The sequence below is a fragment of the Macrotis lagotis genome, chromosome X (genome assembly GCF_037893015.1).
Source record: "Macrotis lagotis isolate mMagLag1 chromosome X, bilby.v1.9.chrom.fasta, whole genome shotgun sequence".
Classification (NCBI taxonomy): Eukaryota; Metazoa; Chordata; class Mammalia; order Peramelemorphia; family Peramelidae; genus Macrotis; species Macrotis lagotis.
In genome coordinates, this window is record NC_133666.1 from 44,729,387 (window position 1) to 44,741,171 (window position 11,785).

The 11,785-nt window shown below is 44.0% G+C and overlaps 2 protein-coding genes and 1 long non-coding RNA gene across 8 annotated transcripts in view; 2 read left to right on the plus strand and 1 right to left on the minus strand.

The window, feature by feature from the left end:
• Positions 1-174, minus strand: part of LOC141500798 (uncharacterized) — a 28,361-nt gene extending 28,187 nt beyond the window's left edge. For both annotated transcript variants that reach the window (XR_012472035.1, XR_012472033.1), the window contains exon 1: positions 17-174. This is a non-coding gene — a long non-coding RNA (uncharacterized LOC141500798). The remainder of the gene's footprint in view (positions 1-16) is intronic.
• HMGB3 (high mobility group box 3) overlaps positions 1-10,249 on the plus strand; it is a 35,596-nt gene extending 25,347 nt beyond the window's left edge. Inside the window, exon 4 of the mRNA XM_074204267.1 lies at positions 10,038-10,249. Within this exon, the coding sequence (XP_074060368.1) occupies positions 10,038-10,133 (96 nt within the window). The 3' untranslated portion in view covers positions 10,134-10,249. The remainder of the gene's footprint in view (positions 1-10,037) is intronic.
• GPR50 (G protein-coupled receptor 50) overlaps positions 10,181-11,785 on the plus strand; it is a 153,795-nt gene continuing 152,190 nt past the window's right edge. For 3 of the 5 annotated variants that reach the window (XM_074204264.1, XM_074204261.1, XM_074204260.1), the window contains exon 1: positions 10,181-10,269. The gene's annotated coding sequence lies outside the window, so the exon portion shown is untranslated. The remainder of the gene's footprint in view (positions 10,270-11,785) is intronic. The other 2 variants (XM_074204263.1, XM_074204266.1) reach the window with 1 other exon arrangement.

Genomic DNA, 11,785 nt, shown 5'->3' on the forward strand with positions numbered 1-11,785 from the left:
GCTTCTCGGGGTTTACCTGCTCTCCGGCCCGGGATCCGGCCCCTGGCGCTGCGCCGCTCCGGGGAGTGCACCTGGCGGCACCTAGACCTGAAAAAGGCTGAAGGCAACAGAACAAGGCCGGACTCTGGGGCCCCCGAGGCCTAGAGGAGTCGCTCTCGGCGCCTGGCGGGGCCGGTCATGGGGCCCGAAATGGAGGATCATGGGGCCCAGAAAGGAGGGTCACGTGCCCAGGCCGTGGCTGGATAGGCCCGTCCAGGCCGTCACCCCCTGGGCGCTGCCGCCGAGAGCGCGCGCCTGCATGTACGTGCAAGGGCGGCAGTCCGTTAGTGGGCCCGACGCAGGCGCGTCCGGCGAGGGGACCAATGGGGAGGGGCCCCGCCCAGTCACGTGCCAGGGGACTGGGGAATGGCCTCTCCTAGAAGCTGGGCGCAGGCATTTCGAACCAATCCGAGTGCCTCCATCTTGGGTGGTCTGTGTATTCTGGAACCCCCCCTGACACGCCTGTCTCTCTCATGTCTCTGTCTGCTAGACATGTAATACATGTGTACATGCGTGTGTGTATGCAGATCAAGGGTGGCCGCCTTTCTGTGAGCGCAGACCTTTATCACCGTAGCGTACGGCAAAGCGTTCCCCTAGCTCGGAGTTTCCTTCCCCCTTTTAAATGCACCGTTTCCGTTTGTGCCAAGCCTTTCGCACGTTCCGTTATCAAACGTGCCAGTTTGATGTTCCCTGGGGTTCTCTTTCCCCTGTCTGCTCACCAACTCTTTCCCGAGCCCTAGGCGTGCAAAATAACTTTCTGGTTCCTCTCCTTTGTTTATGATGGTGATTTAGGGGCCGAGGATTCCATCTGAATCGAACTTCTGCCAGACTGTTTCCCCGTTTGTCCAGCAGCTTTGGGTGAATAATGGGTCTGTCCCAGCATGTGGACATCGGGGTCTCCTTCCCATTCCCCCCCATTATTTCTTTTGAGAATCCTGACTCGCTCTCACCCCCATGAAATTTGCTAATATCTTCCACAAAGAATAGATACTTAATAAATACTTGAGAATTAATATTGGGATTAATTGCTCTTTGGAGGTTTGATAGAATTCTGGAGTTTTTTCCCTTTGGGAATTCATTTATTGTTTGTTCAATTGGTAAAAGATCGGTTTATTGAAATTCTCCATTTCCCCTGGGTTTTTTTTCGCTGAATCCTCCTTTCAAACTTTCATATTTCTGCTGAAAACACTGTCATCGAGCTTTCCAGTGTCTCGGGTTCATAATCTCACCATCACCCTGAATCCTCACTTTCCCTCCCTCCCAATATTCAATCACTTGCTTTTTCTACTTTTGCAGCAGTCCTTGCATTGAACACTTTCCTTCATTCACACAGCTAGCACTTTAGTTCGGGCCTTCATCGTCTGTATTCTTGAAACACCCATTAGTCTCTCTCTGCTTTCTCCACACTCCAGTTCATGACACCTGTAAGTTTAGAACACCCACTCTGGGTGTTCACATGGACTATTTGTGCCCAACCTGTGGAAAAGCATTCCAAGCTCCTGTTGGTCTGATCAGCCACAGTAGGAAGCACTGTGTCAGAAAAGATAAAAACCAACCAAATCTTACTGCTACCACAGTAAATTTCCTTTTTTTTTTTTTTTTTGCAAGGCAAATGGGGTTAAGTGGCTTGCCCAAGGCCACACAGCTAGGTAATTATTAAGTGTCTGAGACCGGATTTGAACCCAGGTACTCCTGACTCCAAGGCCGGTGCTTTATCCACTATGCCACCTAAGCCACCCCTAGTAAATTTCCTTAAGCACAGAGCTGACCATATGTCTCTTTCCCTTAACTGAACCAACCCTACTGGTCCCCTGTTGCCCCTAGGATAGATTATAAATTTGATTGTTTAACTTTTAAGGTCCTATGTAACCTGGCTTTCTCATTTTCTTGGATATTATTTCCCCACCTGCATACTGTGTGATCCAGTCAGATTGGCTCCTTTGTCTGCTCATCACCCTCGACACTCCATCATCTATTTCCTTGTCTTTGCCAGGACCATCCCTTCATGAATTCTCTTTTCCCCTCTGGTTTCATATGTCCCCATTTCCTCCTAACTTTAAGGTGAAGCTCTAACACCTTCTTTATGAAGTCTTTCTTAATCCTCCAGTTGCTAGTACTCTCCATTCTAAGCTACCTGATATTTACCTATTTGGTATATATTTTTTCCCATTATATTTATTTAAAGATATGTACCAACTCCTTGCAAGAAAGGTGTGCCTCATTTTTATACTTCTGTCCCCAGTGCCTAGCTGAACAACTGATACTTAATAAATACTTGATGATTAATATTGGAATTAATTGTTCTTTGAATGTTTGATAGAATTCTGGAGTTTTTTCTTTGGGAATTCATTTATATTTGTTCAATTTATAAAAAACTGGGTTCTTTAAATAATCCATTTCTTCCATTAATTTGTGTATTTTATATTTGAAAATATTTCATTTCATTTAAATTATCTGTTGTATTGGTATATAATCTGGAAATTCTTTCCTTTAGCATTTGGAGTGATTTCTTTTTTTCACTTTATTCACTCCAATGTCCATATTTTTCCTTTGAAAAAGTAGAATATCTAATTCTTTATCAATATTTTGCGTTGTTTTCTTTCTAAAGTCAGCTTCTCATTTTATATTAGTTCAATAGATTGGGGACTTTCAATTTGGTTAATCTCAGAATTTTTATTTTGGTGTTTAGTTGGGTGATTTAACTCTTTTATTAGTTTTCTAAGTCTTTTTAGTTGTATGCCCAATTCATTGATCTTTCTCTTGTTGAGAAATTGTTTTTCTCATCAAGACTGCTTTGGCTGTTTCCCAACAGTTTTTGGTATGTTGTCTTGTTGATTGAATTTTCTTTGATGAAATTTTCTATTGTTTCAGTGTTTTATTCTTTGACCTACCAATTCTTTAGAATTAACTCAGTCATAATTAATTTTTAATCCTTTCTTCAAAGGTCCTTTGTTGAATATAATTTTTATTGCATTGTGGTCAGTAAAGGATATATTTACTGTTTCTGCATTTGTCAGTTGAGATTTTATGCCCTAGTAGATGTTTCCCATCCTGTATTTTCACAATTGATTTTTTAAACTCAAGGGTAGGCCTTTATCTTCATGTCTATAAAGTTTCATCTGATTAGGGGAAGCTCTAGTAAGAGAACAATCATTTATTGAGGGTGTTTTTTGTGCCAGACGCTGGACAAAATGCTTTGACACATTTCATCTCATTTGAGCCTGACAACTCTCTGTGTTATTATTATAATACCCATTTTACAGTTGACAAAACTGAAACAGACAGAAGTGAAGTGATTTGTCCCCAGGGTCACACAACCAGTAAGCATCTGGGACAGGATTTGAATTTAGGTCTTCCCTATTCTAGGCCCAAAACTATATCCACTATACACCTCTGACTATATTACATCTATTATTATTAAATTTGACCAATCATTTTAGGCTGTTGAATTTTTTTTTTGGATCCCCAGTTCCACCATAATGGACCATAGGAGTTTTATGCTTCTAAGAAATTTGGCAAGCATACCACCTTTGCTTTCATCCAAGTCACTGTAGAGTCATTTCCTATCAGTCCATTAATTATTATTCTTTGGGGGCTCTCACTCATTCAACCATGTTACCCAACTGGACTAATATCCAACCTGACTTTGTCTAACCACTCCCTGAAGTCTAGCTAAAGTGCCTCTTCCTTATTTCCCTGCTCTGCCTTTATTGAAGGCTAGTGGCAAGAAAAACCCCTTGTGACCAGGACTCTCATTTTGATGTCCTCATTCACAAAGCATCCTTTTAAAGCTTAACACCAAGCTGAGTGACTGAAAGTTGGAGAATACCTCCCTCTTCTTTTTCAAAATTGAGAAAACATTGCCTATCTCCAGGCCTAAGGCAGCTTCCCACTCCCAGACATTTCAAAGTTCTCTGAAAGTTACCCCCTTTTTCTTGGTATGTGTGGGGGTTGGAAAGGGGGGAGGAGAGGGGCATCATGGAAGAGAAGAGGGGCAGGGAAAGAGTAAAACTAGGGCTGGAGGCTTCCCAGAAGTTATTCTCATGCTCCAGTTAGTAAGAAACAAGCTAAGGCCCAGTGATAGTTGAAGGCCATAGTTTCGTAAGGACTGGAAACAAATCTCTGAGGTTATTTGGTCCAGACTCTTCTTTTTTGCAGATGAGGAAATTGAAGGCCAAAAACTTCAAAGGAGAAGTGATTTTCCTAAGGTCACACAGCTAGAAAGTTTCTGAGGCAAGACCTAAGATCATAGATAGAAAGTTGGAAGGCATAAAAAATTACCATCTAACCCAATCCCTTTGTTTTATAGAGGTGGAAGCAGGACTAAGTGACTTTCTCCAGATCACACAGGTGAACCCAGGTCTTCTGACCCCAAGGCTAGGTGTTCCAGGCTGCCTTTCTGCTGGGCTTTGATCTGGGGCCTTTTTAAGGGAGTGTACCCACGTGGGCTAGTGCTCACTCTCCTCCAGGGAGGGTGCTGAGATGTGTATTGTGTCCCAGTCTACTGCTGCCAGCTCCATCCCAAAGAGCTGGTTGGGAAACTTTCAGGCTGAGCATTTCTACCTCAGAAATCAACAATTGCTACAAATTAGATCTCCTCTTATTGTTTTGTTGATTGGCATTGTCTAGACTTAAGAAAGTGTGCATAATGCAGATTAAAATGTACATGCATTATTCCTCCCTCCCTCCCCCCAGCCTCCTTGTTAAACCCTTGGGAAACACAGCCCTGTCTCCCCTAGTCTTATTGTGTGAGACCTTGCCTGAGTTCTGCAATAAAGCTCTAGAAGACTCAGGAACCCAAGTCAGCAGTAGCCCAGAGGCCTGGGGCCTGGAGGCTAATAACTGTAATGATCATTCTTGGCCTTTCCAGAGCTCTGTAAGGTTTGCAAAGTGCTTTTCCCCTTTGACTGGATTCCTGAGGTATCTCTGTTTCACCCTCTAGGAAAGGCAGAAGCGGCCTAACCTTTCAAGCCCTTCCCTGTCTTAGGTGGGCTCACATTGAATAGCAAATAGGTCAGACACCTTGTTTCTGAGAAACTAGGATTTAAAACCCTTTGAGATCATCCTGTCCGTTTGAAATTAAATCATGAAAAGTAGGTAGGAACCAGAGTGTGGAAAGTCCCCCACCCTCCTTGAACTCAGGGAGTTTATTGAGGGTGTTTTCTGTGCCAGATGTTGGACGAAATGCTTTGACAAATTTCATCTCATTTGAGCCTGAAAACTCTCTGTGTTATTATTATAATACCCATTTTACAGTCGACAAAACTGAAACAGAAGTGAAGTGATTTGTGGGGATGGGAATGGAGTACAAAGGGGCCACAGATAAAGAAATCCCAAATAATTTTAGATGAGGAAAGACTTCCTGCGGGCCTTGGTATCCAAGGGAAGCTGTAGTAGGAGCAGAACCTGTCCAGGAACTCAGAGATGAATGACTTACATAACTCTGTGAACCTATCTCCACTCAACTAAACCAAAAGATATGAACCCTTTGGAGATCCTCTAGTTCAGCCCCTCATTTTATAGATGAGAGGCCCAGATTGTAGAGATTGATCCAGGGTAATATAGACTAGCAGAGCATGGAACCAGAAGAGGTCTGTGATGCTCAGGTGAAGGGATCTACCAAAGCAAAGGGCTCAGCTACTGAGGTAGATCAGAGTCCTCTTTTGCTTTCAAAAAGCATCTTTAATGCCATCCCTGATGGGAAGGTGCTGGGAATCTGATTTTTTCATTATTTCTGAAGGTAACTTCACACTTCAAAGTTTGGGAAAGCTGGGATGAGGCCCTGCTGGAAAAAAATGTGGAGACCTCTTTGTAGCCTTTGACGATGTTCATCACCTTCTTCTTGATACTTTCTTTCTAGGTTTTCATGGTACTGCTCTCTCCTGGTCCTCCTCCTACCTGTCTGAATGCACTTCAACCCCCGTTGCTGGATCTTCATGTAGGTCAGGCCCTCAAGAGACTCCTCAAAACTCTATCTTGGACCCTTTTCTCTTCTCCCTCATCACCTCCCATGGATTCAATTCTCATCTCTCTGCAAATGCTTCTCAGATTTATTTGTCCAGCCCTAACCCCTACCCAGAGGTAGTATCTACAGTTTCCCATGTCAAACTGGATGGATGCCCTTCAATTTGCCATGTCCCAAACTGCATTTTGATTAGCTTCCTCCCCAACCCTCACTTCCTCACTGCATTCCAGTCCTCTAGGCTTACAAATGATGAGGGAGCAGGGAGGGAATATTTTGATTTCTCTCCTGGGACACAGCTGCTCCCCTAGTATAGGCCTCCCTAATTCTTCCCTGGCCTATTGCACTAGCCTACTGGTGGCTCTGTCTGCCTTAGGTATGGTCCTCTCCTTTGTCCCTGCACTAGGCTTACTCTGTCACCACCCTGCTCAGTAAATTCCACTGGATCCCTATGAGTTCCAGGAGAAAATAGAAAATTTTTTGACTTTTAAAACTCTTCATAACCTGGACATTTTTTTTTATTTACCATTCCAGGTCCTTTTTTTGTCTTATTCCCTCTACCCACTGAAAGATCCAGTGACACTAGTTTTATTGCTGTTTCTCATATAAGATACCATATTTTGAGCCAGAACTTTATTAAGAGGCAGCTAGGTATCCCTAGTGGTTATAGTGATGTATACAGAGTCATGAAGACCTGAATTCAAATGTGAAGTAAGATACTAGTTGTGTGACCCTGGACAAGTTACTTAAATGTTGTTTGTCTTGTTTGTCTTTTTTTCCTTTTTTTGGGTTTTTGCAAGGCAATGGGGTTAAGTGGCTTGCCCAAGGGCACACAGCTAGGTAATTATTAAGTGTCTGAGACCAGATTTGAACCCAGGTACTCCTGACTCCAGGGCCGGTACTCTATCCACTGTGCCACCTAGCTGCCCCCTGTGTTGTTTTTCTTAACTATAAAATGGAGATAAAAACAATACATACCTCCCAGGGTAGTTGTGAGGATCAGATAAGATCATATTTGGTTTTGTTTTTTTTTTTAGGTTTTTGCAAGGCAAATAGGGTTTAGTGACTTGCCCAAGGCCACACAGCTAGGTAATTATTAAGTGTCTGAGGTCAGATTTGAACCCAGGTACTCCTGACTCCAAGGCCAGTGCTCTATCCACTGCACCACCTAGCCGCCCCAAGATCGAGATCGTATTTGTAAAGCCCTTAGCATATAGAAATCTCTATATCAGTGCCTCTTCTTTTACCTTCCTTCTTGTCCAACTGATTGTTCCCCATCTCTGGGATGCTTTCCTTCCATTTCTACTTCATTTGTTCCCATTCCTGGTGTTCTTTAATCTCAGTATTGACCATTATATTATGGCTTGTCATGAGTCTGTGTGCCTGCCTACAGACCCCCAGTCTGTAAGCCTGTTTATATCCCCCCCTAGTCTTTGAGCCTGTCTATACCCCATAAAGTTTGTGAACATGTCTGTAAGCCTCCCCACTCTGAGTCTGTCTTCATCCATCCAAGAGACTGTGAGCCTGTTTAAACTTCTCCAAAAACCTGTGAGCCTGACTGCACCCCCCTTAACATGATTTTGGAAAAATAGACCCAGAAGTTTCAAGCACCTTGGAGGTCCTTTAGTTCATCCCCCTCATTTGATAGAGGAGAGGCCCAGAGAGTTGTGGTGTAGAACTAAGAGGAGCATGGTGATGTTCTGTGAAGGGACCTGCCCAAAGTCCTAGAAGGACTGGGGACTGAGATTACTAAGGGCACAGATCCCCATTTAGCTTCTGAAAAGCCCAGTGAAGGAAATGAGCTTGGCTAGCTAGCCCTGAGGAAAAGCTTGGCATGGTCCCTGGGACACAATAATATGCCAGTGGTCAGGGGACTCTTGCAGTGGGAAGGGCAAGACCTCAGCAGCTTCTCTGTGACTCAGAGAAGTCATCCTGGGATCACAGGAGAGACCATCTGGGTTTTGTGTCATGGGTTGGCTGCCTGTGGGCCCCTTCTTAGAGGCTGTGGTTTTCGGTGCACAAAGTAAAATACAGAGGATTCCAAAGAAAACCAATGGCATTAGAATAGTGACTGTCTCTCAGAGATTCATGGATTCTAGGTTAAAAACCTCTGATCAAATCCAGTTCCCTTATTTTACAGATGAAGAAACTGAGGTCCATAGTCCCCTGGGATTTGAACTTGGTCTTTTGACTCTAAACATAGCCCTCTGTCCAGGCTTTTAGGCTGGGCTCTGCCTGGTACAGCTGCTTTGGAGTGCTGGGCCCAGAGGACAAAGGGAAGGCAGGCCCCAGAGTTCTCCACATGCTTCCTTTTGCCTGTAGGCTTGAACCCTACCCCCCACCCCCCACAAGCCCCAGGCAGGGTTTGTGTGGAGGCCTCTGCCATTTGGTACTCTGCTTCCACCTGCTGGCCGTCTTTGTGCACTGCAGTTCTCCAGGCTCTATTCTGGGAGACTTTATTGGCCTCATCCAGAAACACACACACACACACACACACACACACACACACACACAGTCTCCCTCTCTTTCTCCCTCCCTCTTTTTTTCTTCCCTCTCTCCATACTTCTGACTCTGCCTCCAAGTTATCAAGTTAGGGGTGGAAGTCTTTGTGCCAGCTGTGCCAGCAGAGAATCCTCAGAGCTCACAGAAGGACAGAGCTAGCAGGCAGGCATGATCTCATCCAGTACCATTGCCTCATTTGACAGAGGAGGACATTGAGGACCAAAGAGGAGATGTGACCTGCCCTGTGATTACTACCCTTGGAACCTGCAGAACTGACTTATCTCCCAACTCTATATCCAGTACTGATACAGTGGCCTGGCACTCTCTCTCTCTTCTGGGCCTCATTTGTTTTATGTTACACTAAGTGACGTCTCTGCTAGCCTGGCAGGCCTAGGTTAGAAAACTGCCCGGTATAGTAAAGTTCCAGATCAGAAAGAGAAAATAAATAAATAAATAAACAAACAAATAAATAAATAAATATTTTTTTTTGCAAGGCAATGGGGTTAAGTGGCTTGCCCAAGGCCACACGGCTAGGTAATTATTAAGTGTCTGAGACCGGATTTGAACCCTAGGTACTCCTGACTCCAGGGCCGGTGCTTTATCCACTGCACCACCTAGCCGCTTCCCACTGCGCCACCTAGCCGCCCCCAAGAGAAAATATTAAAAAGCTAAATGATGTCCACAAGTTTCTCAGGCAAGTTTCCCTCAAAAGATGAAAGATTTCAAGCACCAGTATTCTTTGGCAAATAAACATATGAAGCCAGGTACATTATGTGTTATGGACTCTCTAGACTCTTTGCTTGTCAGGATGCACCTTGTTTTGACTTTGCCTATCACTCACAGTTCCAGGATAATTCTAACATCTACATATTAGTTCTAATTGTGCAGACTTATTTATTAGTTCCTAAAGCTCTCCCCCCACTTTCTCATCATAAACTCTAGGATGTAACATCTTTGTTTTCTCTCTCTCAGAATTAAGATATTTTCTTTGGGTCAAAGTCCTTGGGGGAGGTAGATTCCTGTGCAGAACTTTGGAACTTTGCCTCTGGCATCCACATGTGGGAATTTAATGAGGGGGAGGGCAGAGGAGAGGGCTTAGCACAAAATGGGGAAGACAGGGTGGTCACGTTGCCATTTCTTTCTTTCTTTTTTTTTTTTTTTAGTTTTTTTGCAAGGCAGATGGGGTTAAGTGGCTTGCCCAAGGCCACACAGCTAGGTAATTATTAAGTGTCTGAGACCAGATTTGAACCCAGGTCCTCCTGACTCCAAGGCCGGTGCTTTATCCACTGCGCCACCTAGCCGCCCCCCACGTTGCCATTTCTTGCAATTGAACTCCAGTGGTTCAGCTGAGAATTGGCTTTTGGACCAAGTGAAATGTCAGAAACACAGAATGATAGAGCAAGGCTCTTTTCAAGGGTCAATATTTTCATTTTTTATCTTTGTATTTTTAGTGCTTAGCTCAGTGTATAGCCTGTAAGAGGTGCTAAATGCATTTCTGTTGAAATTAAAGTATTCTATTCCACTCATTTGACAGATGAAGAAACTAGCCACGAGTGACTTGCCAATGCTTATAGAACAAGTTATTCCAAGAGCTGGAACCACAGTCTCAGTTGAATGTTTTTTCCTGTGAAGAGGAAAAAAGAATAGCCCAGAATGGGAGAATGGCTGCCTGCTGAGGGGAGACACTTGGCCCAGGGTCACCCAGACAAGAAAGAAGCAGTACTAGCTGGAAGGTACCCAAGGACCTGAAGGCTGAGCTCTCCCAGGTAAGAAGAGTCTCACAGGCCATCTGAAGCAGGGGCTATAAGGGAAAACTGGGAGTCCCCCAGAGGTGACCCCCAGGGCCCTTGTGGCTCAGGTGACTCACTAGGGGCTTGGATTAGTATCTGTTTTGGAAGAGACTCGTAGACAGCATCTTGTTCAACTTCACTTCATTTTTCAGATGAACAGATTGATCCCCAGGAATGGGAAGTGCATGCCTAAATTTTAAACAATCATCAAGCATTTTAAAGACATTTAAAAACAATTTTTTTATATGTCAATCACTGTGGTAAATGCTGGGGGATACAAAGAAAAAATAAAACCAATGCCTGTGCTCAAGGAGCTTCCATTCCAATGGGCAGTAAGAATATATTTCAGTCAAAAGATACAGGATAAACACAGATGGAAATAGATGGAAAATTATCTGCTGGGATGCCACTACTAGGTGGGAGGAACAGGAAAGTTTTTCTGGAAGAGGGGACACTTGAAATGAGTATTGAAGCAAAAATTCTAAGAAGCAGCAAGAGAGAGAGAGAGAGAGAGAGAGAGAGAGAGAGAGAGAGAGAGAGAGAGAGACAGAGCATGCCAGGCATGAGGAACAGCCAGTTGGAAGTCTTGGATATGGGAGATGGAGTGTCCTATGTGAGAAAAAGCAGGTAGGTCAGTGTAGCTGAATCAAAGAGAATGGAGGGAGATTTGGAAAATTTGGAGAGGGCCAAAGGTTGTGAAGAGCATGAATGACTAAGCAAAGGACTTTCTATGTATAGGAGTGGTATGGAGGTGGCTTCTCATATCCCCTGTCTAGGGCCATTTGAGGCCTGATTTGAATGCAGGTCCTCCTGACTCCAGGGTCAGTACTCTATCCACTGTGCCACCTAGCTGCCCCACAACTCTCACTCTTGATTTCATTGTGGTTGTTCTTTATGTTTACCTTCTTGTAATAATCATGTATGTTGTTTCCTTGGCTTTCTTTCCTTCTGCATCAGTTCATTTAGATCTTGCAAAGCTTTTCTGTAGTCACCATGTTGGTCATTTCTTACATCACAGTATCATACCATCACATTCATACAGCAGTATCAGTTTAGCCATCCACCAGTTGATGGGCTTCTGCTTTTCCCTCCAGTTTTTTGTTACTAAAACAAGAGCTGTTTAAAGGAATTTGGAGAACATGGGCACTTACATTGCATTTTTGTCCTCCTTGGAGTTTATGTCCAATTGTGGGATCTCTGGTTCCCAGGGGAGCAAGGGATTGAAGACTGGATGACAGTGGTAGGTTGAATCAGTTCAACAATCATTAGAGTTTCAATTCTGGATAGTTTTTGCTAGGTGCTCCTGTTTCCTTCATTGGAAACACTGGAGTTTTCAAGGTGAGGGCCCAGGAACCCTCACAGAGGCTTTCTTAGGATATTATATAGGTAAGGGAAAACGTTCCCTAGCCTAACCTGGAAATTGTGGGTCCTCTGCCCTTCCTTGTTATTCAGTTCAATTCAACAAACATGTATGTAGGACCTTCTATGCCTC